The 27,099-nt window shown below is 36.7% G+C and overlaps 1 protein-coding gene across 2 annotated transcripts in view; it reads left to right on the top strand.

The window, feature by feature from the left end:
* Window positions 1-27,099, top strand: part of Arhgap29 (Rho GTPase activating protein 29) — a 68,202-nt gene that overhangs the window by 23,427 nt on the left and 17,676 nt on the right. For both annotated transcript variants that reach the window (XM_041654123.1, XM_041654132.1), the window contains exons 3-12: window positions 4,054-4,188; window positions 12,236-12,332; window positions 12,654-12,726; window positions 15,536-15,584; window positions 16,346-16,483; window positions 17,181-17,245; window positions 17,644-17,754; window positions 17,908-17,988; window positions 18,123-18,311; window positions 19,018-19,155. In XM_041654123.1, the coding sequence (XP_041510057.1) occupies window positions 4,054-4,188; window positions 12,236-12,332; window positions 12,654-12,726; window positions 15,536-15,584; window positions 16,346-16,483; window positions 17,181-17,245; window positions 17,644-17,754; window positions 17,908-17,988; window positions 18,123-18,311; window positions 19,018-19,155 (1,076 nt within the window). The remainder of the gene's footprint in view (window positions 1-4,053; window positions 4,189-12,235; window positions 12,333-12,653; window positions 12,727-15,535; window positions 15,585-16,345; window positions 16,484-17,180; window positions 17,246-17,643; window positions 17,755-17,907; window positions 17,989-18,122; window positions 18,312-19,017; window positions 19,156-27,099) is intronic.

Raw genomic sequence — 27,099 nt, 5'->3', positions numbered from 1 at the left:
TCACTTAATTAGTTGAATGTAGCAGAAAATAAATGGCACAGATGGATAAAACAATAAATTAAAATTCAGTTTGTCACGTTAAAGGTTAGACACACAAACATTGTTGTGTTAGGAAACTAGTGTTAAGAGCAGTCAGGCTTCCTTGTGTTTGCAGCTGTAATTCTTTTACAGCAAAAAACAAAGGGCAGTCATTACATTTATAATGTGACTACATCCGAAGTTGCATTGTATTTAGTTATATGATAGTAAATGTAAGGTGACAGGTTCAGAAATATTTTAATGCAATATATTCCAATTATTTGATTTCCAATTTATTTACTAATGTTGATTTTTACAGTAGAATGAAATTCAAACTTTACTATTTCTTTTTAATTAACCAGATATTGTGGGACCATACTATAAAAATATGTGTGTGTGTGTGTGTGTGTGTGTGTGTGTATATATATATATATATATATATATATTTCTCTGTGAAGCATGTCTGTTTTCTGTTTGTTATTTTTTTGGTTTTGGAGACAGGGTTTCTCTGTAGGTTTGAAGCCTGTCCTGGAACTAGCTCTTGTACTGGTCTTGAACTCATAGAGATCCGAGTGCTGGGATTACAGCTGTGCGCCCCCACCACCCAGCTACAGCATATCTATTTTCAAAGGCATTTTGTTTGAATGGCTTTTGGGTTTACTAGTAAGGATTTGTATGCATTAAGACAAAAGGCAGTTTCATGTTTATTAGTTGATAAACACGGCAACCTTATGAGATAGGTAGAGGAAATTCTGTTACCAGTTCTCTGTTACTGATGATGAATACAAGTTCAAGGAGCCCAGCATTTCATTTCAATGAAGTGGAGACCTGGGGTTGGATGTTTTAGTTTATAAGTCTGCAGGTTTCCACTGTGTGTAGTAAGCAGTGCTCGCAGCCCTTTGCTTCAAGTGATCTTGCCACTGTTCTTTTGTTTATTTGGGTTAGTTTCTTTTTCTTGGAGGGGAGATAATTGGTGTTGCTTAAAGACACTGTTTAAGCTCCTTGACCATTTTTGAAAAGTTGCCAGTTGCATAATAGAATAGAAAACCTTTACTTCATAAAAAGACTTTGAGGTAGCTTTATTACAAGAGGGAAGAATGTTTGGTGTGAAACTTTTTTCTGTGAACAGTTCATGGTACAGATAGCGGAGAGCTTGCTGATTTGTGAAGTCTCTGGTGAAGTATTAACCAGGATATATTAATGTCCTAGTATGAATCTTCATGATTAGCCTTTTCTTTATTCTCGTCTCTGTTGGTTTATAGACACTTTTCAGAAGTCCATACTAAATCATAGGGAACTGGAAGTATCTGGAGTACAATTTGAGGTTTTATGAAATATATTTTAAGCAACTCGTTTGCTGCCTTTCAGAATGTGGGTTTGGAACAACTTCAGTGTCTGTTTGTAGGGCTTCCTGTGTTGGAATAAAGGAGGAGTTCCAAGCTGGTAGACCATTTATGCTTCTAGTTACTGGCATGTGCTGCAGCATTAAAGCAAAAGACCCTCTAGTAGGGAGTACACTGCAGCTAACTCTTGAAGAGACCCGTGGGTTTGGGCTTACAGTGGATAGCCCTCAAGGCTGACTTGTGATGGGCAGCACATGGTGGTTGGAGCGTGTGGTAAGGAAACTGCTCACACCATCACACCACAAGCTCCAGAGCAGAGAGGAAGGTCTGGGTCTCAGTTGTCCTCCCTACACTACCTGCTCAAGTCCGTGTCCTCTCCCTAAAGGGCCACTCTGGGACCACCTGCTTAACAGATAGGCCCTGATCCTCACATTTCTTTCTTGATAGTGGTGTTAGTAAGGGGACTGTTTGGAGATGGGAGAATTTATTTTTTATTCTGAAGATAGTTTTTCTTTATTATCTTTCATTGTTTCTAAAAATATTTAATTATGAAATAACTGATTTTTCAATTTTGGTTGATTTTAAATAGAATAATAGAAACAATTTAACAGTAAGAACATGAATTCTGGAATTGTATGCTCTGGGCTCAAATTTTGCTTTACAGTTTAATAACCTGATAAATTTAGTGTGTTTTAGTATTCTCATCTGTATAGTTTTTTTTTTAATTTTCTGCTTAATAAGATTATGGACATTAAATGAAATAGTATTAAGTATTTTAAGACAGTGTTTACTTTTTTGGATCAGGGGTCGTTTCAAGACAGGGTTTCTCTGTGTGGCCCTTGCTGCTCTGGAACTCACTGTAGACCAGGCTGGCCTTGAACTCAGAGATTCACTTGCCTCTGCCTCCTGAGTGCTGAGATTAAAGGTATGTGCCACTATGTCCAGCATCCCTTGATTTTTGTTGTTGTTGTTGTTGTTGTTTTTTCCCCGAAACAAGGTTTCACTGTACCTTTGGAGGCTGTCCTGGAATTAGTTCTTATAGACCAAACTGGCCTTGAATTCACAGTGATCCACCTGCCTCTGCCTCCCAAGTGCTAGGATTACAGGCATGCACCACCACCTCCCAGCTTCCCATAAATATTTTTAAGCATGCCTAATCTGTACGAAGTGCTTACTAAACATTGCTGAGCAATAGCACTATTACAAGGAGAAATTCTGTCAGAATGGAATGTTTAAGGAGCTTGTTTTTTCAAACTTTGGAGCATTCTTTCACAGTTTTAAAGATAGTTTGAGTACACGTTCGGGCTTGCTTTGGATGATGATCCAAGGATGAATTATGTTAGTGTGATTGTGGACAGCACCCTCCCTTTGTACTCTAGCAAGCATTTTGGTTTGGATGAGAAGTTTCATGGTCACAACTTCACAGAGGCTGTGACACTCTGATCTGCATATTCTGACCAGGAGTGGACTGGGGTTAGGTCTGTGGGCCCACAGAGAACACTGCTAAGAATACTGGGCCTGCTGGAACTTTTGCAAGAGTAGGTAGAAGTCTAGATTCTTTTAATGTTCACCCAATTGTTTCATCATTAACAACTAATGTAGCTTTTGTAAAAACAAAAACTAAAGACCTGTGTATCTTATAATAAGTAAATTATGTCCAGGTTTTTAAATGTATAGATCAAATGATGCTCCTTACATATATACCTGTGGATTTTTAGTTTCTAACTAAGAATTAATGCAGAGAACTAATTCTAATATGGAAACTTAGCTTTTAAAACTTGGTTAGTTAACACATCAGACTTTTTAGGGATTTTGAGATTGTTACCATGTATATTGAAGACATAAGGTAAGGAATGGCCCCATTTATTTACCTTGAGAAGTCTGAAGAGCATGTTTAAACAGGGAAAAATGAAGAAATGGTGTTAAATTGGCTACATTGTGATAGCCTTTGAAATTCTTTTTTGATTGCTTCTTCTTTGTTATGTTCATCATATTGTTACTGTGTGTTCATGCATGCACTTGTGTGTGCGTCTGTGCCACAGAACACATGTGGAGGTCTGAGGACAACTTTGGGGAATTGATTCTCGCTACATTCATATAGGTACTAGAGATTGAGTTCAGGTTGCCAGGGCCTCAGAGCAAGCAAGCACCTTTGCCCACTGATCCATCCCACTAGTTTTATTTTGGGATGTTTTGGTTTTGGTTTTCTATTTGTCTTTTGTGACAAAGTTTCTCTGTGTAGTCCTGGCTGTCACAGTATTCACTCTGTAGACCAGGCTGGCCTGGAACTCAGATCTGCCTACCTGTGCCTCCAGAGTGCTGGGATTAAAGGTATGCGCCACCACCACCGCCTGGTCTCTGGTCTTTAAACAGGGTTCTGTGTGACTCCAGCTGGCCTCAGACTCCCTAGTAGCTGCAGATGACCTTAAACTCCTACTATCTTCTGCCTCCACCTCCCAAATGTTTGGATTAAGGTTACACAACCATATCTGGCCCTGAAATTCTTAATGAATTAAGTGACAAAGGACTTTCTGAAAGTGCTAAACATGGTATGTAATTACGACAGTTAAAATTTGAACTGCCCGTGTCAGAGGCTGAAGTCACAGAGCCAGTGCTTTTACACGAAGTATCTTAGATTTCTTGAACTTTGAATTGTAAATTAATTTTTAATTTTCTTGTTTTCCTTTTAAAGACTGTTTTAAAGAAGTCATTCATATACGTCTGGATGAACTTCTCCGTGTTTTAAAATCTATAATGAATAAGCATCAGAACCTCAATTCTGTAGATCTTCACAATGCTGCAGAAATGCTTACTACAAAAGTAAAAGGTAAGGAAGGTGTACAAAGGGTGAGCCACTGAGGCCAGAGGACCCCGTGACACCCTTACATTTAGCTCATACTGACTGTAGAGCCACCTCATGGCATTGCAGGATTTGTCTGAATAAAGAATTTTGTGTATTTTGATATATGGATATACCCACCAATTAACACCTGAAGATTTCTTTATCTTAAAAATAAAAATTGTTAGACATGGTAAAAATTCTTACTTCAGTCAAACAACCAATGTTTAAAACTTGAGTTTTGTCAGTGAGTTCACCCCACTAAGGTTGTTTATTACTTTCTGTGGATCCTTTGCTGTGTGAAGACAGTCATGTGAGAAATGGTTGTTTGTAGTAACTCCAGATGGAGGAAAACAAGGCTCAGTTTGGTATGTGAAAAGGAAATTGCAATTTTATCAGGTGTGTGTGGAGACGTGTGTGTGATACACAAACACACATTTATACTCTAAAACAGAGTTGAGAATTAGGGCATTGGCCTAATTGAAATTGTTAAAAGTATTCTGGGCTACATATTTAAGGAAGACTGAGTGAAGGGAGTATGAGCTAGGTTAGGAAATTGTGAGAAACAGTAGACTAGATAAAAATTGAAGATGTGAGCTTGAGGTAGAGGTGGATATGGTAGCTGATAGGATGTCAGGCATTTGTCAGGAGGGGTTTGAAGATGTAAGGGAAAGAGAGGATTGACAGTGAAGATGGACAGGCTAGAGGAACATCTACCAGGCAGGAAGAGAAGAAATGCCGTTTCAGAGGTGCGAAGTTTTAAGAAGTGCTCATCAGCGAAAAATGCCACAGACAAGACAGCATGGCTTCCAGTAATGGCACTATAAGGAGTAGTAGCAGTGATGCGTGGAAGGTCAGAGGCACCAAGGTGGCACAGGGTGGCACAGTAAGCTGCCCATCCTAGGTGAAAGAAAGACTCACCAGAAGGAGAGGCCGGTCCAACAGTTTGACAATGGGGTGCAGGCTCTAAGAGCTGCTGACAAGGGTGAGGCTGCAGTGTAGGTGGACCCTGGTGGAATTCTGGGTGTAAAGAACTTGGTGAGGGTGCTGACCATGCTCATATTCGGGGAAAGGCAGAAAGGAAATAAAAACATTTCAATAAAAATGTAGCCTATATCCCCTCCATCCACCCCCCCCACACACACACACACACACATTTCTGACTTAAGACTTTTCCTGTTTGTGTGGTTTCCTTTTTTCTATTTGAAGCACTGGGAGGGAAAAAGTGCTGTAGACAATTTCAAGTGGAAAACAGGGATAGCTTATTTTGTGCTTTTTAAAAATGTGCTTAGTAACCAAATTTGTTTTCAAGTAGGTTGTTTACAAGTGCCATTTAACTTTACCTAGATATGGAAATTTGTGTCTATAGATAGTAAAATTTCCATGCTTGGAAATAGCGACTTAGTTCAATTGTTGTCAGTGGCTATTGTGTGTAGTCAGGATGTCCTGGGGAAGGAGTGCACCAGCTTGTGGCTGGTGTCCACATTCCAGAATCAGACCTGAAGCGAGTCCTCTAAACGTAGAGCAATCTTTTTTTAATATTATTTCCCAAGGTCTTATACTGAGAATTATCGCCACTATTTTACTGTGGTGTTAGATGAAATTGGAAAGAGAAAGGTAAAATTGATTTGTTGATGGAAAACTTTCTGTAGGATTCCAGTGAAACCAGAAAATGTTTAAGAGGGTTTTTTGTTATGTTTTGTTTTTGAGGCCCTCCAAAATTACTGAGTGACCTGAGAAGTTGAGATTAAATAAGAATTTGTTTAATAGTAATTTAGTTTTCAAAGCCGGAAAAGGCAAGGAATAGGTAAAAAACATTTCTCTGAATTTAGACCAAAAGTCTAAATGTGTTGATATTTCCATCTTTGGTGCAGGGGATCCCTGTAAATGTGCACTCCTATTTTCTTCATTTGGAGAGAAACTTCAAGAAAATCTAGTGTGTGACAGGATCAGAAAGGTGTAAGAATGTAGGAGTCAACTAGATCATTATACAGTCTTAGCTCACTACAGTTATGTCTTTAAAAACCACAGTGACCTGAGCGGCTATCTTACTTTGGACACGTTAACTGTCAAATGGCAGTTTTCAAAATTGCCAGATTATTCAAAACAAATTTTAAAAAACAAACATAATACAGAATAACTTGAGGGCTGTATAGCCCTGTTTGTGTTGCCACTGGTTTGAATTCATACAATGTATCTAGTTTTAAAACGAAATCTTTCCGTTGCCTTTTTTTATTTTTTTACTGTAAACATGGAATTTACCTTGTAATAACTTTAAAAGACAAGTCCTTAGCTTTCTCCCATTCATACTGGCAGTGATTTGTAGTTCCTGTGTCTCTTTCTGTTTCCAAGCAGGAAGTTCAGTTGACAAAATATTTGCAATATGGTAAGAGAGATACAGACTATTTTTGAAGCAGATAAAGATGTCTACAGACGTCAGTAATTTATGATGTACTTAGTGTTTTCAGCTGCTTGGGTCAGTTTTATTGATAATATAAATGAAAAGAAATTTTTCTGTCTTTCATATATCTATTGCCCTCTATTTATAAATTGGCAAACTGACAAAGAAAAACCTTAATTGCACACATTTTTGAAGCTTCATCTTTCTCTTTTGCAAACCTAATTTTTCAACATGAAGTTCATTCATACAGTTCAAAATACAAATGGCTCCAGAAGATAATCAGTAGTGAAGCTTGCTTTTTCAGACCTTAGCCATTCATTCTGGCTCTGCGATAAAGCATGGCTGTCACTGATTTCTTTTGAATCTTTCCAGAGTTACATCACATATATAAACAAGCAAGCATGTGTAAGGTTCTCCTTCTTTACCTCTTTGCTAAACAAATGATAGTACTCTACTGCTTGTTCATTTGTCTGCACATAAAATGCTTCCCAGTTCTTTGGTTTTTATTTTATTTTTTTCAAAACTGCATGATTATACATAATGGTGACAGACTACAATTTAAACAGCTCATTCCTGAAGGATGCTAACATTGTTTCCTGCTGCTGCTTCTGTGTGAAGCCCTGCGAATTCCTAGTATGTGGTATTGAAAGAGCTTGTGTACTTGTAGTTTTGGTACTGCCAGGCATCCTCCAAGACTCTGCCCCCTGATGATGTGAAAGGGGCTGATTCCCCTGCCCCTGCCAGCAGTGCTAGTAGTCAGTAGCACTAGTTACCTAGTCTTGGTGTAGATTTGATCTGCATTTTCTCTATTGTGAGTGCAATTGAATATGTTTCAAGAGTCATTTGTATACATCCTTTTATTTGAATTGGTCTATTTTCTCTTGGTGTTTGATAGTTTTAAAATTAAATAATTTACAGAAACTTTTGTATTTCTAATATTCACTGCAGGCTATAACTTTACTCATTTTGTGCTTTATCTCTTGGTTTATTTTTGCATTTTAACTTATCAATGTTTTGTGATAACGTGAGTTTTAGCTATTAGAGTTACCTTCCTTACTCTGTTTCACCATTCTTTAGACCTTTTTTCCTAAAGTTTTATGGTATTATTTGTTAAATCTAAAGCTTAGAGAGGCAAAATGTGTTTTTTGTTTTTTTTTAAATAAAGCTGGTAGTAGTAGTAGTAGTAAGAATGAAAAGAAAGGAAACATTTTAGAAGCAAAACTTGGAGCTAAGCAATGTCTGAGAAAAAGCAAGAAGTAGAAGAAACATGAAAGAAACCATTGTAAATGTTAGTCTGTAGCATACAGCACCAGACAAATGGTTCCTTGGTGGTACAGAAGTGATGGAGTTTTCTGGGGCTGGTGAGGTACCTTCTATAGAAGGTACAGTCTAAGATGAGCTCTATATGGGGTAAAAAGTCTACAGATGGCTGCAGAACTGAGGAAGGGTCCACCTACCTACTGATCCCAGCTCTGAGCCCTAAGAAACTTAAATGTTTCTCATTCTGTCCTTGATGCCTTATGTGTAAAGACAGTAAGTTCAGGTAATCTTTTAGCACTGGGAATGGTCAAGGTCAGAACTGAACCCTTGTCTCAAACTCCAAAGCTTTACTCTTCCATGTAATTTAACAAATAACTTTTAAGAGAGTAGAATATTTCATGTGGAAGGAAGTGGTTAACTTTGTAATAATTAGTAATTATAGCTAATATTATTTAGGTTGTTAAGCTCTTTACATGGATGACCTCACATAATCGTCACAATTCTGAGATTGATAAACCTGTCAGATCAGCTCTCCCTGGGCAGATAAGGAAGCCGAAGTGTCCTGAGAGGTTTGTCCAAGGTTGTCAGCGTATTAAGTAATAGAACAGCTGAAAGTTGAAGCTAAGTCAAGGATATTAAAGTAAGATAAAGAAAACTTCTAGTACTCCCTATGGAAAGTTGCTGCTGATAGTGCTGTTTGATCCTAGTTTTCCAAGACCATTTAGTTCCCACAGCAACTTCTGAAGTTGTAGTTAATCCCACTTTATCGGTGAGGAAACTGGGGCTGCAGATGTTAATGCTTCCTATGGAGGAAGAGAAGGAGCTAAGGCTTAGCCTAGGGAGGCTGTTTGTAGAACTTGTCTTCTTACTCAGGAGTCAGCAGTGAGAGCTAGGAGGCCAAGTGAAGCTTTATGGGAACACAGGCACTTTCATTCCTTTCTGTATGGTCTGTGGCTTCCTTCATCAGAATGTAAACCCAGACATTTACTGAAAAATAATGTTGGTACAGGGGTCTGAAGAAACTTAATAAGAAAGCACATTATTGTCCAAAGACTTTTCTGAGACTGAGCAGGGGCACCAAGGATGAAGCACATTAGAATACAGAGAGGCTTTGAAGGGGAGGGAACGGCATTCTCTGGAATTCTCACTAGGTGACTGAAACCTCGTTCAGTAGAAAGGATGACAAGGAAAGATGCTTCAAAATAATTACCTTTCATTACTTTTACAGTCATTATAATAATTGTGTCTCCCAGTTGTGTTTAATGTCATGAAAAGATACACCTATAGGAAAGGAAGAATTATAACAATTGGGATAGTGTTATAAAGTACTCTCCAATGAAAAATTAAAAGTGGTTTTATTGAGATCTAATTGATATACAGCAAGCTGCTCCTGTTTTAATGCTACTGTTTAATAAATGCTGCTGCATTTACATTATTGTGCAACTGTTGCCACAGTCAGGATAACACTTGTCCTGTTTGAGATTCTTCTCTCTGCCTGTGTCATATTCTGTACAGATTCTGATGCTCTGTGTATTCGTTTCCACTCTGTTCAGAGTACTTCTAATTCCGCTCTTTGTATTTGGTCCATGGGTTACGTAGAAAGATGCAGTTAATTTCCAAGTATTTCAGAATTACTGCTTCTTTGGGGGGAGAGTATAGAGTTTATATATGGGTACTAGGTAGGGTATAAGGGTAAGGAGAATATGGAGGGAAGAGAGAAAGAGAGAGAGATAGAGGGGACAGAGAAAGAAAGGAAAGAGGAAAGGGGGGAAGAGGAGAAGGCAGAGGCTGCCTCTTCAAAAGAAAAAGGGCAGAGAGCTCAAGAATTTTTTCATTTACTTCTAATCTGATTCCATGTAATCAGAGAGTACATTTTGAATAATTTGTATAAGTTATGTTTATTCAGAGATATTTTATGGATGTGTTACTGAACATTTACTTGATAAGAATTTGTGTCTTGTACATTTTGCTCCATGTACAAAATGTCTATCTTGTCAAGCTGGTTGCTAAATAATCATTCAGTATTTTATATCCTTCTTTATTTTATGTTTTCTGTCACTTTTTTAAGAGGAGTAGTAAAGTTTCTGTCACCAAGAAAATATGATTTTTTTTCATGTAGTTATGTCAGTTTTTGCTTGTGAATTTTGCAGCTCTATACATTTATAAATACATACACAAAATAAAATTGTTGTGTCCTCTTGCTTCACTGATTCTTCAGATTATAACATTTAAAAAAAATACCTCTGGACATGTCCTTTGGAAATCTACTTTGTATAATATTAGGCAGTAAACTGAAGCAGTTTTTAAGCTTGTCATGGTTAGTTTCTTGTCTTTCAAAAATTACTGCTTTTTAGCTGGGTATAACGGCGCACTCCTTTAATCCCAGTGCTTGAAGGCAGAGGCAAGTGATCTCTGAGCTGAAGGCCAGCCTGCTCTACAGGAGTTCCAGGACAGCCTGGTCTATACAGAAGCCCAAATCCTGTCTTGAAAAAAATAACACCAAAAAGATTACTGCCTTTTGTTGCGTAACAATCTAATGTTTTAGAAATGGTTTCTTTTTCAGTTTTGCACAGGATTTTGTTTTGTTTTTTAGTTATTTTACGCAGAAGTAGAATCTTTATCTCCAACTTGACTGGGGCAAACGTCTAGAAACAGTCTTATTATTTGCACTAGCTGAATCTTAAGTTTTTCTTTTTTTATAAGGGATATTTAAAAAAATTTGAAAAGTAAGGACCTGAGTGCCCTACCCCGTAGTCTACAAAGATGTATCCATACAGCAATTCTGGGTGTAATTTCAGGGGTTCTTGCTTCCTAACCTTATTTGCATATTTGATTCAATTTCGGTAAAAATAAAAACCTATGAAATTTGAATCTTTGGTGATGAAGCTGTTTTTCAAACTCCAGCCAAGTTTTAAAATAAATTGTGAAGCAGAGGGCGGCTTTCTAGCTTCCTCACCGTCTTCTGTAAGCAGAGCAGTGCAGGGGTGGTAGTACAGGGAGCCCTGCTTCTTACAGCGGAACATGGGTTATTTAAAGGAAAAAAGTCCAGTTCCACTTTCAGATTTTGCCTTGGTAAATTGTATCTTTGTTTTTAACAACAGTATACATAAAGAAGTTAAAATAATCTTTTTTGGGTTATATTTTATAATATTCTTTAACAAAATGCAAAATGTCAGAATATCCCTATTGTAAAGAAAAACAGCTATGTTAGTTAACATGTACCTCAGAATCCAAGAGCCTGTTGGCCCTAAATACAGCTATGTGTAAGTAGGATTTTAACTTCTCTAAAGTACTGGATTTTATTTTACTTTATTTTTTTGTCTTTTCCATTTTTTTCTATCTACTTTCTTTTTTTTTTATTTTATTGAGCTCTACATTTTTCTCTGCTGCTCTCCCTGCCTCTCCCCTCCGCTTCAACCCTCCACCATGGTCCCCATGCTCCCAATTTACTTAGGAGATCTTGTCTTTTTATACTTCCCATGTAGATAAGATCTATGTATGTCTCTCTTAGGGTCTTCATCCTCATTGTTGTCTAATTTTTCTGGGATTGTGATTTGTAGGCTGGTTTTCTTTGCTTTATGTTTTAAAACCACTTATGAGTGAGTACATGTGATAATTGTCTTTCTGGGTCTGGATTACCTTACTCAAAATGATGTTTTCTAGCTCCATCCATTTGCCTGCAAAACTCAAGATGTCATTATTTGCTGTGTGGTACTCCATTGTGTAAATGTACCACAATTTCCTTATCCTTCTTTGGTCGAATGACATTAAGATTGTTTCCAGGTTCTGGCTATGACAAACAAAGCTGCTATGAACATAGTTGAGGACATGTACTTGTGTCATGATTGAGCATCCTTTGGATATATACCCAAAAGTGGTATTACTGGATCTTGAGGAAGAAGTACTAGATTTTAAATGTGATGCTGTCATACATTCTGTGGTATGCATAATGTATCTATGACTCCAGTTGCTGATAATTTATATTAAGTTTATACTTCATAATAACTTAAGTGGGCCAGCATCTTTAGCTGTTTTTAAAAATGCTAGAGTAGTGAGAAAAAAATAACACAGAACACTCCATAAAGAGGACTCCGTGACTCCCAAGACTGATTTCACAGAGTCACTATTTAGATGTGCTGGATTATATGATGCACACAGTAATCGGCTTGCAATTCCAGTTACTTCTGTGCAAACTGATACTTTTACATAATTTCCATAATAAGGAAACTTAAATATTCTATCAATTTTGTATATTTGATTTTAAGTTTCTGAATCTTTTAGTGCCTTTTAAAGTAATAGCGATTAAAAGGTTTTGTATAAATCTAGTGTTAAATGTATTTTCTTCCACTTACTGCAACTGATTTTTGCTTATAGCTGTGAACTTTACAGAAGTTAATGAAGAAAACAAAAACTATCTATTTCAAGAAGTATTTTCCTCCATTGAAACTTTGGCATTCACCTTTGGAAATATGTAAGTAAAGACTGTCATTTAAGTTAGTGAACCTGATTTTCTTAGTGAGAATACGCAGTCCACAAATTTGTCAGATATGTGAAAAATGAAATAATAAGTGTATCATATATCATCCCAACTTGGCAAAAGCTACCTTCTGTGTGGCTTTATTGACTGCATTTGCAAGTATCTGTAGCTCTTAGCAGCAGCCCCCATTTGCAAGTGGCTGTGTCTGGTTTATGTGATGAAGACAGTTTATTCTAGATACAGATTGAAGGTAAGAGACAAACATGTAATAACTTTTCTTTTTATTTCCATGCCTTTTTAAACCTCTCTGGATAGCCTCACAAACTTCCTTATGGGAGATGTTGGCAATGGTTCAGTACTGCGACTGCCTGTTTCTCGAGGAAGTAAGGTAGGCCCAGCTTTGTGAAAACGAAGTCTCTGTTATTACTAACTTACGGGTTTGAACTTTGTAGATTACCGTACCATGTTGAGGCTAAACAAAGCAAATTAGTTTGTTTTTTATATAATAACATGATTCGCTTCTGAAGCAATAATTTGGTTATACTTTTCTCAGTGATGTTGTATTAAGAAAGTAGCCTAAATTCATGAGTGATATTATATGGTCCAAAACCGAAGAGGAATTTTTTTTTAGGGGGTTGAGGATATGAGTGTGGGTATATGTCTGAACATGTGGAGACCAGAGATGGACATAGAAAATAGCTTTCTATCCTCTTTATATAGAAGAGCAAATTAAGGTTAGTAACCCTAAATGTTCAATTCAATGTCATACGCCTAATAGAACTAAACTTTAGACCCTGGTGTCTTTGATACCATTTTGCACTGAATCTGCACACGCTGTATTGCCCAGCCATGTAGATCAGATTTGTCTTAAGAATTTATTTAACCACACACCTTTAGTCCCAGCACTTGGGAGGCAGAGGCAGGCAAATCTCTGAGTTTGAGGCCAGCCTGGTCTATATGGTAAGTTCCAAACCAGCTGAAGCTACATACTGAGACCCTTTCTTCAAACAAAAACAAAAAATCTTCAACTGATGATGAAAACTACAAAATAATCCCACACTAGTTCAGAATTATGTATAATAAAGGGTTATTTTTTTAGGGATAGACTCACAGATCCCAGTCCTAGATCCCAGTCCTGCACGAATGGAGAACAGAAACCGAATCTAGCAGCCAGAAGCTAGAGAGCGAGTCCACGCTTTACAGCTGCATTTATAGTATAAGAGACCATCCCAAGAGGGCTGGTGTCTTAAAGGCTATTGGCTGAAGGAGCTCCCACAGCACCTACCCTTTTTGTTTAAATAAGAGAGTTCCAAGCCCAATACAAAATTATATACACTAGGAACAGATAACAAGTATAAGATTAGAATTACAATCAACATAAACAATATTAATCAAGGAACATGTGCTAAATGTTTTAATAATTATTCTATCCTAAGGAGTCTAAGAAATGGCCCAGCTAGCTCAGTCAGTAGAGCATGAGACTATTATTATTATTATTATTATTACTACAGATTTTTACCTCCTCCCCCTCCCATTTCCCTCTCCCTCCCCCCACTTCCCCTCCCCCTCCCTCTCCAGTCCAAAGAGCAGTCAGGGTTCCCTGCCCTGTGGTAAGTCCAAGGACCTCCCCCCTCCATTCAGGTCTAGAAAGGTGAGGATCCAAACAGACTAGGCTCCCACAAAGCCAGCACATAGAATAGAATCAAAACCCAGTGCCATTGTCCTTGGCTTCTTAGTCAGCACCCATTTTCAGCCATGTTCAAAGAGTCCAGTTTGATCACATGCTCCATCAGTCCCAGTCCAGCTGGCCTTGGTGAGTTCCCATTAGATCAGTTCCACCGTCACAGTGGGTGGGCACACTCCTCGCGGTCCTGACTTCCTTGCTCATGTTCTCTGTCCTTCTGCTCCTCATTTGGACCTTGGGAGCTCAGTCCAGTGCTCCAATGTGGGTCTCTGTCTCTATCTTCATCCATCGTCAGATGAAGGTTCTATGGTGATATGCAAGATATTCATCAGAGTGGCTACAGTGTAGGGCCAGTTCAGACGCCCTCTCCTCAGCTGCTCAAGGAACAAGCTGGGGACATCTCCTTGGACACCTGGGAACCTCTCTAGAGTCCAGTCTCTTGTCGACCCTCAAATGGCTCCCTTAATTAAGAGCATGAGACTCTTAATCTCAGGATTGTGGGTTCGAGCCCCATGTTGGGTGCCAATCTGTTGTAGGAGGCCAGCTTGTTTGTTCCTGGCTGCCCAGACTTGAAATAACCACTCAAAAACTGTAATATTTAAATCACTGCTTAGCCAATCACTTAAACATATTGCTAGCTAGCTCTTATATCTCTGGTTAACCCATTTCTATTCATCTGTGTTTCGCCATGTGGCTGTGACTTACCAGGTAAAGTTCCATCTGGCATCTGTCTCTAGCGGGGCTACATGGCTTCTCCCTGACTCCACCTTCTTCCTCCCAGCATTCAGTTTAGTTTTCCACCTGCCTAGCTCTATTCTGCCCTATTACAGGTCAAAACAGCTTCTTTATTGCTTTACCAATAAAAGCAACAATATACAGAAGAACTTTCCACACCAATCAACAACCAAACAAAAAATTTGTTTAGCAATTGAGATAATATCTATCTAATAAGGTATAGCCATTATGTTAGTAGTTCTTAACTTTAAGTTGATAAAATTAAAAGTTCACTTTCTAGTTGATTAGTTGTGTTCTAAATGCTTGAGTACCTGGTATCTGATACACACACACACACACACACACACACAGAGTATAATATGCAATGCCATTTTTATCACAGGAAATTTTATACTAAGCTGTCTAAAAAACTTGAAAAGACATATATACTTGTGATAAAGTAGAAAAAGATGGCTGGATGTCCTCTTAAGTTTGAAGTCTGTTGTAACTGCTTCTTTAACTTCTGAACCTTTTTAGATCTGTAGAATTTGAAGTTTTATATGGATCTGTTGATTTGTTACTAATCAGATTAAATGAGTTCATTGTTGAATCTTGGGAACTATAATTGTTGCAGTGTTATGGTATTTAAGCAGACTTCTTAGGCGCTTTGAGTTTTAAATACTTGAAATTCTTGAAAAAGAATTATGTCAGAGTAATAAAATTGAGAACAGGATTTTTGGAAACAGCGATGTGTTGTTTTCTGTTCTAATCTTAAATTTCTTTTCTTCCATGTGTTTAGTCTTTTGAAAACATTTCTGTGGACTCAGCGGACTTACCCAATGAAAAAGGTAGTGTTCAGGATTTTATTAGATAGTTTGCATTTTCTTTCAATAAGTGTTTTGTATTGCTTAATCTCTTTGTACTTTGGAATCTAGTATATTCATTTTTAATATAAAATTATACCAAAAGTTTTACATATAAAACATAAAAAGAGCCGAGTGGTTGTGGTGCACGCCTTTAATCCCAGCACTCAAGAGGCAGAGGCAGTAGGACCTCTGAGTTAGAGGCCAGCCTGGTTTACAGAGTGAGTTTCAGGACAGCCAGGACTACACAGAGAAACCTGTCTCAAAAAAACAAAAACAAAAAAGTGTGTGTGTGTATAAGAAACATTGCTTGAGTAGATGGTATGATGATGTAAGCATCATAATTACATGCAGATTATAACTGATCAAACAATAGAAATACATATTCATATGGAAATACAGTCGCTCAGTGGTTAAGAGCACTCACTATTCTGGCAGAGGACCTGGGATTGGTTTCCAGCACACACAGGGCAGTTCACAACCATCTGTACCTCTAGTTTCAGGGGATTTGATTCCCACTTCTGGCTCTGTGGGCACCAGGCATGCATATAGTGTTCACCATGCATAATTTCAAGATTTAAAAATACAGTATAATTTTAAGTATAAACAGTGGCCTTTTATAGACTTGTCCTTTGAATTTTTAACTAGTTTTTGTTGATTAATTCCTATGGATCCAAGTACTCCCTTTTTAGAGTTATTATGTATTCATACTTAACAGATACTTATTTTGATGTTTGTATTTTCAGGAAATTTCTCCCCTATAGAACTAGACAACTTGCTGTTAAAGAACACTGATTCTGTAGAATTGGCTTTGTCCTATGCTAAAACATGGTCAAAATATACCAAGAACATAGTCTCATGGGTTGAAAAAAAGCTCAACTTGGGTGAGTTCTCTGTTAAAGTATCTAGCTTTAAACATTAGCGCTAACTTGTTTATGGTTCATTTTCTGCAGACTGAAAGTGTTTTATGATTTCTAATTAGTGGTTATTTCATTTTAGTAAATAGAATTTCTTTTTGTGATGGGCTTTCTTATACTAAATATACAAAGTAGACATTTTATGTAGTCTGCTGGAGGTAGACACACAAAGAACACTGTCTCTGCCTGTGAAGAGGTCTTACTATAATGGATGTGAAAGCACAGCCCATAATAAGGTAAAGGAGAAGAGAGCCACAGTGGATACAGAGGCAGAAAGAAAGGAAGCAGGGCAGAAACAGCTCAGTAGTTTTACATCTGAGAAAATGTTTTTGTATCCATTATTTTACCCAATCCCCTAATACTTGGAAAGCAGGCAAGACAGGATTGTTACGCCCATTTTCTAGCACCGTTCCTAAGGAGCACAGCAGGTTTGCTTATAAACATGTGGCATATTTGGAGGGGCATAGGGTTCCTCAATGCCTGTGCTCAGACTCAGCGGGTCAGATCTCGCTCTGACAGGTGAGAGTTGTGCGTGTGTACTTGCAGAGCTCTCATATCATGGTGCATACTAATATGTGTGATCACTGTTTAATTGAAGAGGCACAAATAATCCTAGCACATATATAGAGAGGAATGTTAATTTTTTTCTTTTAAACCTTTTCAGAATTGGAATCCACTAGAAATATTGTAAAATTGGCAGAGGCAACTAGATCTAGCATTGGAATACAAGTAAGTGTTCTGTGAACTCCTCAGGTTCTATACCAAGAGACTACTTAGTTAACCTCACCATCAGTGCATAGAGAAAAAGGTCTTATTGAAAAAGGGCAAATTTAAATGGCTATTCCTTAGGAATGAAACCAGGATATTTACAATTTTATACAAATACCTATTTTGAAACTGATTTGCTAACTAGTCCATAATTTCAATATTTTTCTCACATAGACACAAGTCATTTTACTAGAAAAAATAATCTAAAGTTATCTTTTTGAAGAACACGGATCTATCTAGAACTCCAATACCATTCTTTTCTCTAACATGTCAAATTTAGCTATTGAACTTCAGCATATTAGTCAAGTACCTCTAGTACCATGCTGTTGTAAAACTTCCCTTTCAACTTTCAATTCTAGGAGTATATGCCACTGCAGTCTCTGTTTACCAACGCTCTTCTTAATGACATACACAGCAGCAACCTGTTGCAGCAAACAATTGCAGCCCTCCAAGCCAATAAATTTGTGCAGGTAAAAATTATACCTCCCTCTCTCTTTCTTTTTTTTTTTTTTTTTTGTTTTGGTTTTGGTTTTTTGAGCCTGTCCTGGAACTCATTCCATACAGCATATTTTTAATAGCATACCTTTATAAAACAACTTACTTCTTTTTAATATCCTTAATAGCCTCTACTTGGGAGGAAGAATGAAATGGAAAAGCAAAGGAAAGAAATAAAAGAACTTTGGAAGCAGCAGCAGAATAAACTGGTTAGTATTATACTAGAATTTCACGTGTCTGTTTATGAACATCTAAAATCACCTACTGTAAATAAACTACCCGTCTTACTCTGGGTTCCCTAATGTACTGTCTTGTAATCTGTTGAATATTCTTTTCTGTGTAGCTTGAAACAGAGACATCTCTTAAAAAGGCAAAATTGCTATGCATGCAGCGTCAAGATGAATATGAAAAAGCCAAGTCGTCCATGTTTCGTGTGGAAGAAGAGCAGCTAAGTTCAAGTGCTGGATTAGCAAAAAATCTGAACAAACAGCTAGAAAAAAAACGAAGGCTGGAAGAAGAGGCTCTTCAGAAGGTAGCATTTTTGTTACATGAAGCTTGAACCAGTATTCTGTGCTTCAGATTAGGCTTCAAACTTCCCAGGAGTCGGGTCACCAGGAAAGCATGCTCAGGCTGCTGGGGCTCACCCAGAGGTCCTTACTCTGCTGGTCAAGAGTAGGACCTAGACAAGTGTCTCTTGTAACAAGTGCCCAGGTGACAGTGTTGCTGCTGGTAGACATCACACTTTGGCAAGCTGTGCTGGGATGCTTGGGAGTTTGTGAAAGACAGACCTTAGAGAGGATAGTGGTTTCTTATTTCTGACCCGTTTATAATATCTGCATTCTAGGGAAGTCTGTGTTACATACTGCTGAGAAGAATAAACCAAGGATCATTTATGTATATATTAAGTTTAATTTGGCAAATTCTATAAAACAAATGGTAAATATAAGTAGGAAGTGCTTTTTAAAATAGAAATGAAAATATTTTGTATGCAAACAGTATAGTAATTGCAAATTGCCCCAGCAATTAAAATCAAATGCTCTTAAATTGCCAACCAAAATGATGCTATTTATCTTTAAATTATTTTATTATTTAAAATACATTTCATAGTACTATATTTAAAATAAAAATATTTCAGAATTTTCATAAAGACTTCCCAGTTTTTTAAAATATATCTATGGTTAGGTTTTTTGATATAAATTGTAGTGATTATTGTTGTTTGTTTCTGTGATGTATTGAAGGTAGAAGAAGCAAATGAGCACTACAAAGTCTGTGTAACAAATGTTGAAGAAAGACGGAATGATCTAGAAAATACCAAGAGAGAAATTTTAACACAACTTCGGACACTTGTTTTCCAGTGTGACCTTACACTTAAAGCTGTAAGTTCTTTCTTCATTTATTTAAAGACAACAGGGAAAAAGTCTTGGAATCTATAGTCTTGGTTGCTGAGAGATTTAAATTCTGAGATTCAGAGCACATGGACTTTCAGTTTATAATAGTGATCTATAATTTGAGTTATCTCTTTTCTTTTTATTGAGAATGGGGTCTGGTAAAACTGAACCAAAAATAATTTATGTAAAGACAAAGAATCCTGGGTCACATTTCATTTATGTCTTTCAAGTATTTTATTTATTTATTTATATTGCTTTTTCAAGTATTGTATAAAGAGTTTTTATATTCAACAGGCTCTTTTATCGTGTAGTTGACAAATATGTGACTATAAATCTGTTAATTGTCATCATAGTTGGGAACCAGATTCTCATCACTCAGTATTTGTTGTAGGAGGTCGCTTGTTTGTTCCCAGCTGCTCAGCCCTGAAATTACCACACAGAAACTGTGGTTTTAACTGTGTTAAAATCACTGCTTGGCCCATTAGCTCTAGCTTCTTATTGGCTAACTCTTACATATTAATTTAACCCATTTTTATTAATCTGTGTATTATCACCACGGGGCTGTGGCTTACTGGGTAAAGTTCCGGCATCTGTCTCTGGTGGGGCTACATGGCTTCTCCATGACTCCGCTTCTTTCTCCCAGCATTTGGTTTAGTTTTCCCCACCTAGTTCTATGCTGCCCTATCTACTCTTCCCTAGAAAGGCCAAAGACAGTTTCTTTATTCACCAATGGTATTCACAGCAAGCAGAGGGGAATACCACATCACCTCCCCTTTTCTGTTTAAATATAAAGGAAGGTTTTAACTTTAACATAGCAAGATTACATAAAACAAAACGGTATCAAGCAAGAATTACAGTTACAATATTTATATCTACTTTATCTTTCATCATACATAACTAAGGAAAACTATAACTATATATCTTTCAACTCCATCAGAGACTCCAGAAGGATATAATATTACCTAAGTAAATAGAAAGTGCATTGTAAGCAGCTTCCAAAACTCTCAAATTGAGAGACACATCTTTCTGCCTGGATAGTTACCCAAAGTCATTGGGGCATCTGTCTTCAGCCTACAGGCCCATAGTATCCAGCAGAGTTTTCCATGAAGCAGGAGATTTCAAAGACAATTCCACCTATATTGGCAGTTTGTCAGTCACTTTCTTCTGGGTCCTGCAGAATGTCTGCAGACTCTTTCATGAAGCAGGAACCCTGAAGGACCATCACACCTTTAGGCAAGTTCAGCAGCCATTTCTCTGTGGGTCCTGCATTTCCATACATCAAGCAGTCCCGGCAAGAGCAGTTTCTTGCCCAAATGGCTAACCAACGAGCCTCTTTAATGCCCATAATCCTCTTGAAATATTTGGTGCTGCCAAGAGCAGATGTGTCTGATTGTCATGAAAAGTCCTAAGTTTTTAAACATTTTAAATGCCATATTCTGTAGTCTTTGAAAGGTTTGAAGAATGTCTCTTCATCTGAAATACATCTCTCTACCTCTAGAAAATCTAACTAACATGACTATAAGCTTGACTATTATAGATAATTATCTAATATATTTCTTAATTGTACATTACATTTTTGAATGAGCTGGACAACACAATAACTTAATCAAGATCAGAAATACATATACACAGTATAACAAAGTTGACCTTAAATTTATATCAATAAACCAAGATTCATAGCAGTGCAAATCTCTATAGCAAATGTTGCCCATGTGCTGTCAGTCGCTGCACATACACCTAATCCCTGCAATAGTGATGTGTTCTCCATCTTGTTAATTATCTATAAAAAATATTAGAATAAAGTTTTTTGTATCTAATGTTTTCTAACTTTTTCAGTCTCATAAATGAACTCATAAATTGTACATGACCTTTTGAAATAGATGCTTTTAACAGCCTACTGTATCAGCATCCATTTGCCTGTGGATATTTGTGTTGTTTATAGTTTGGGGGTCATTGTGAATAAAGCTCCAAAAATTATTTGTTGACAAGTTTTTGTTGGACATAGTTTTTATATTTTAGAGAATACACAGAAGTACAACTTTTGAATGCATGGTTAACTCAATAAGAAACTACAAGATAGTTTTCCAGAGTGGCTCTAGTCAGTATGATTAGAATCAGAATTAGAATTCTAGCTCTGTGTCCTTGATATTGTGACATGCTTTAGCTGCTCTAATAGTTTCAAGTGCTTATTTACAATTTGGCTTTATTAAATTTTAATCACTTTTTTGTTGTCATTTTTGTATGATTGAGTTTGCATATATTTTCTCTCATTTCAAAACTTTTCTGTTACACTTTTAGCAGTATCTTGTAGGGAGAAGTTTTTGATTTTATTAAGTCTATCTTGTTTGGGTCATGCATTTGATATTATGTCTAAGAGTACTTCACTTACCACAAGGTCAGAGAGTTTTCCCCTTTGTTTTGTACTCAAAATGGTAGAGTTTGACACTTACATATATAGTCCATTTTGAGTTCATCTTTGTGCAAGGTGTGAATTGAAGTTGTTTTTGGCATATAGACATTATATTAAAATCATACCTAAAGGATTTTAATAAATACCAGCACAAAAAAGGTAGTGCCAGAGAAAGAATTTATTTCTTATGTTTCCCAGTAGAGAAGGAAATACAACAGACAGTACTACAAAGGGAATGGCAGCTTTGGCAGACAGAAAGTCTTTTCTGTGTAGCTCTGCCTGTCCTGGAACTCACAGAGATCCTCCTGCCTCTGCCTCCAAACTTCTATTGGAAATTAGATGTAGTGAGTGTACACCTGTAATCCTAGTGTTTGAGAGCTAGCAGGCAGGAGGATCAAATTCAGTGCCATAATAACAACAAATAGGAAAAATTTCTAAAATGTTGGGGCTCCCTCAAGAAAGTCAAAGTAAATACAAGAGTACACACAGTTTGAGACATGAGACTTCCAACCTTACTCTTGGTTCACTTTGGGCAGAGGAAATTGTCTTGATGTAGTAGACACATTGGTCAGGGCTATGAACTTGGGATTTACTAGTCTTGTATATGAAGATGTGATGCTCTCTAAGCTCTTGTCTTTTCAAGTGCAGTTTCTCCCTGGCCAGCTTTTAAAGATGTAGGTAGGTAGGTAGGTAGGTAGGTAGGTAGATTGATAGATAGATAGATAGATAGATAGACGAAGAAACATAATTAATACAGATGTCTACCTCTCCCAACAGAACAGGTTGAAAACACTATGTTATTTCCAATAAATTACGTTTGTATCTTTTTCAAAATCACTTGACCATATTTGTATGTATATACTTCTGAATTCTCTCTCTTGATTCTGTTGCTTTATATTGAAAATCAGATGTGAGCACAATTTTATTCTTTTTAAGAGTTAGATTTGAAGTCTTTTAATGTTCCATAAAATAGCTAGAATCACCTTGTCTATATTTTAAAAAATCTTATCAACATTTTCAGTGGGATATTTTAAGTCTTAGATCAGATTGTGAAGAATTAACTATGAGTTTATACATCTCTCTATTTAAGTCATTGATTTTTAAAATCAGAATATTGTTTTAAGCATAAGACTCTTTGTCAGGTTTTATTTATGCTATATATTTATTCTGGGAGCTATTGAGAGTGACCTATATACATACATAACATAGATGTCCATTCTACTTAATTTCAAATTCCACTTGTTTCATAATGTTCAGAATCATAGATAATTTTTACATGATCTTTTTATCTTGGAACCTTGGTAAATGCCTTTATTTTAGGGACTTTTATAGATTCTTCAGGTTTTTCTACATAGAAAATGTTTGCAATAAGGGCAAACTGTGTGTCTTTCTCTTTTACTTATTTTATTATTGCATCTTTTAATTTTCTTTCAGGGCTGTCAGTTAAATAGGAGTGGTGAAAGGGGATTTCTTTGTCTTAGTCTTGGTCTTGGAAGAAAAGCATTAGGCCAGGCCTTGGTGGTACACACCTTTAATCCCAGCACTTGGGGTGCAGAGACAGGAGGATCTCAGTAAGTTCAAGGCCAGCCTGGTTACAAAGTAAGTTCCAGGACAGCTAGGACGGTTACACAGAGAAACCCTGTCTCAAAAAACCAAAAGAAAAAAAGAAAGACAAAAAAGAAGAAAAGCATTAGTCTTTTACTATTTAAATAGGATGGTAGCTATAGATTCTTTGAATATGCCCCATATATAGTTAAGAAATTTTTTTCTGTGTTGCTGCAAGTTTTTTTCTGTTATTCTACGTAATCATATATTTTATCTTCTTATTCTCCTTCTTCCTCTCTTTCTCCCTTTTCTCATTCCTTTCCCTCTGTTTCCCCTTTTATTGTCTTTTGTTTGTGTTAGGGTGATCTGCTTTCATAAAATGAGGTGAGAAAATATTCTTAAGCTTTGTTTGGGAGCAGGTTTTATCAAATTAGTTATTTCTTCCTTATCTAGCAGGCATGTACGGCTTCTAAGGTTGCGATTTTAAAAGAATTTTTTCCTACATAGTAATTTCTTTGATATATTCAAGTTATTTCGTAGGTGAAGTTTGGTAGCTTATAGCTTGCATAGAATTGATCTCTTTCAACTTGACACATATACATCAAGTTGTGTATGTAGTATGTATATGGTTGCTGTCGCTTTCTTTGGTCCCTCGACTGTCTTAAGTGGGTAGATTGATGCTTCCTCTTTCATTCTTAATGTTAATAATTTTCACACGCACTCCCCCAGTCTGCAAGATGTTCATGCGTTTCATTGATCTGTCCTGAAAAAAAAATTTAGTTGATTCCAAGTTTTATTAGTTTTTACTTGCTGTTTTTTTTCTTAAGTTTCATGATTGCTCTTCATTTAGTCCTGCATTCATCTCTCCTATAAAATTTATAATGCTTCAGATTACCTCCTAAAGATTACTACCTACAGCTCACAAATTTTGAAATGTGTTTTCCTTTTTAGTTTCCTTTAGTTCAAAACATTTTCTAAGTTCCCTAGAGATTTGCTTTTTGAAGGATGGGTAATGTTAACGCTTCTTGTTTGATTTTTCTGAGTATTTGAATATTTTCCAGCCATTTTTTCTAATAATAACTTCTAGTTTAATTCTATTGTGGAAGGGGATATTAGTTATATGATTTCAGGCTTCTTAAATTTATTACATTTTTTAAATTTTTTGTTAAAAAACAAAAAAAGAACAGAAGTTGATAAAATTTAAAAAGGAAGGAGGAAAAATTAATGAAATTGAAAAGTGGTTTGAAAATATCAATTATGAGTGATCTTTGAAGGCACTTTAGAGGAATGTGTGTTCTTTTACTGTTGGCTGGTGTTTTGTGCATATCAGTTCTTTAGTCTGTGTTGTGATTTATTTCTTCTGTATTCTTGAATAGTTCTTAACTGTGTCTGTCTACTGAGAGATCCTCAGCATACTGTGTGTCTAGTTCTGTCAGCTTTTCTTTGTGTATTTTGAAATCTGCTACTAGTTGCTTCTACATTAACAAATGTTACACCATCATAGCAGATTGGTCTTTCCTCTTTTGAAATATCTCTTTCCTAGTTTGTTTTTCTGTTGCTCAGGTAAGACAGTGCCTGAAATAAACTTGGAGAAGAAAGAACTTTTTGGCTTAGAGGTTGTAGGCCAACATCAAGGAAACCAGGGCAGGAACCAACAGGCAGAAACTGAAGCAGAGATCACAAAGGAAAGAAAGCTGCATTCTAGCTTTCTTTCCAAGGCTTGCTCATTTTGATTTCTTATATGGTCTGCCTCTGCCTTCCAAGTGCTGGGATTAAAAGCACATGCTACCATGCCAGGCCTCCAACAGTCTCTTTATCCTGGTAAATTTCCTTGCCTTTTAGTCTTTATTTAGTTTGAAATGATACAGCTATTTCAGTTTAATTTAATTTGAACATAGTATATTTTTCCCTTTTCTTTAAGAATGATTTTTTATGTGAATGGGTGTTGTATGTATGTATGTATGTATGTATGTGTGTCTTCTATGTATGTGTTGTACATATGTGTCTAGATGTCCACAGAAGTCAAAAAAGAGAGCATTGGATCCCCTGGAACAGGCATTACAAATGACTCTAAGCCACTGTTGGAACTAAGGAGTGAACCCTGGTCCTCTGCAGGAGCAGCAAATGCTTTTAACTGCTGCAATATCCCTCCAGCCCCTTTCCCTTCTATTTTCAAACATATTTAAAATGAGCTTCTTATATAGCCCACAAATAGCATTTACTTTAGTCTTGAGTTTTAAGCATCTCTTGACAGTCTTGTGTGAGTGTTTAGATCATTCGTGTGTAACATAAACCCATGGTCAGTTAGAGATCTGCCATATTATTTCCTTCCTAATTATAACCCCTTTCATCTACTTTTGTCTCTCGGGATTGTTTTCATTTATCTGAACTGTTTATTAACATTCCAACTTGTTTACTTCATTCATATTTGGGGGTTAATTCTTTCTCTAAATTTTGTAGTTTTTGAACTAAGAATTGAAATGCATAGTGCATGCTGTGTATTTGCAGTTACCAGTTTGCCTCCGTAGATGTGAATTCCAAATCTTCGGATTCAGCAATAAGTAGAACCAAAAATTTGATCTTTATTGAATATATACAGACGTTTTCTCATTGCCATTCCTTAATAAATGCAGTGTAACAGCTCTTCCCATTGCATTTGTAGCTGTTATGTGTAATCTTTAGATAAATCTTATGGGAGGATAAGCCTAAGCCAACTGCAAATATGCCATTTTCTTGAAGAGACTTAACTATCTATGAAGTATCTGAGGGGTCCTCTGGATAGATACCCAGTCCTAGTGGGTACTGAGTAACAGGTGCATACTTAAATTTTTATTTTGAAGACAGGGTCTCACTGTCTCAAGCTTGCAACCCTGTTTACCTTTATTGCCCAGGTACTAGGATTACAGAAGTGTGCCAGTGTGCATAGCTTTGTATTATTTTTACCCAGTCCTCTAAGAACCAGTATTTTAGTACTTCAAGTGGAATGCCTTAGCGCATCTAAGTCCCTTTACTGAACTGTAGTGGGTATGTAATTATTAAAAAATGCATATGCATTAAAAACCTCACCAAACTGTCTTTATTCTATTGTGTGTCGTGGGGGGGGGTGTTTGTTTGCTTTTCTATTATTTCCTCTTTTCCTTTCTTCCCTTCAAACCATCCCATACCCCTGTGCCCATCTACCCCTCCTTGTTCTCTTTTGTAAAATTGTTGCATATGTGTGTGTGTATATATATATACATATGTATTCATTAAACATGAAGTCCCCCAACTTAACAAGCTCTATTAAGATTTTTCAGCTTTACAATGTTTTTTTTTTTTTTTTTTTTTTTTTGGTTTTTTCGAGACAGGGTTTCTCTGTGGCTTTGGAGCCTGTCCTGGAACTAGCTCTATAGACCAGGCTGGTCTCGAACTCACTGAGATCCGCCTGCCTCTGCCTCCCGAGTGCTGGGATTAAGCTTTACAATGTTTTTACCAGAATATTAAATATTCCACTTAGGATAGTTTAGTGAATATAATCACATTATAAGCTGAGGAGTATTATATTGTCCTTTTGATTTGCCTTCAAGTTCACTACCTCTATTTTGTTATTTTCCTTTTCCAATGTAGTTCTTCAGTAACTTTGTTTTAGAAATTTTATTTTTCAATACTGAAACTTCCTTTTTTGCTTGTCATCAGTTTTTCTGTGATTTATGTCCTTCCAGGTTTCAAACTCATTTGCCCCTTCTATGTATATGAGTGTGTGTGTGTCTGTATATGTAATTGCACACATGGGGGCCACCCACTCTTTCACAGAGTAGACTGGGATGGCTAGCTATCAAACCCCAGAGACCTGGTCCTTCTTCCTTTCCAGTGCTGGGGTGTAAGGCCACCATACTTGTTTTTTGTTGTTGTTTTCTTGTGTTTTAAACATGAATTCTGGAGTTTAAACTCAAGACAAGCACTTCCCCGTCTCTCCAGCTCTTCCCTCACTTCAACAG

This window comes from Microtus oregoni, unplaced genomic scaffold (assembly GCF_018167655.1).
Source record: "Microtus oregoni isolate MIOR12 unplaced genomic scaffold, Mior012 000000F_ref0000247, whole genome shotgun sequence".
NCBI classification, from domain to species: Eukaryota; Metazoa; Chordata; class Mammalia; order Rodentia; family Cricetidae; genus Microtus; species Microtus oregoni.
This window is presented reverse-complemented; position numbering and strand designations above follow the sequence as displayed.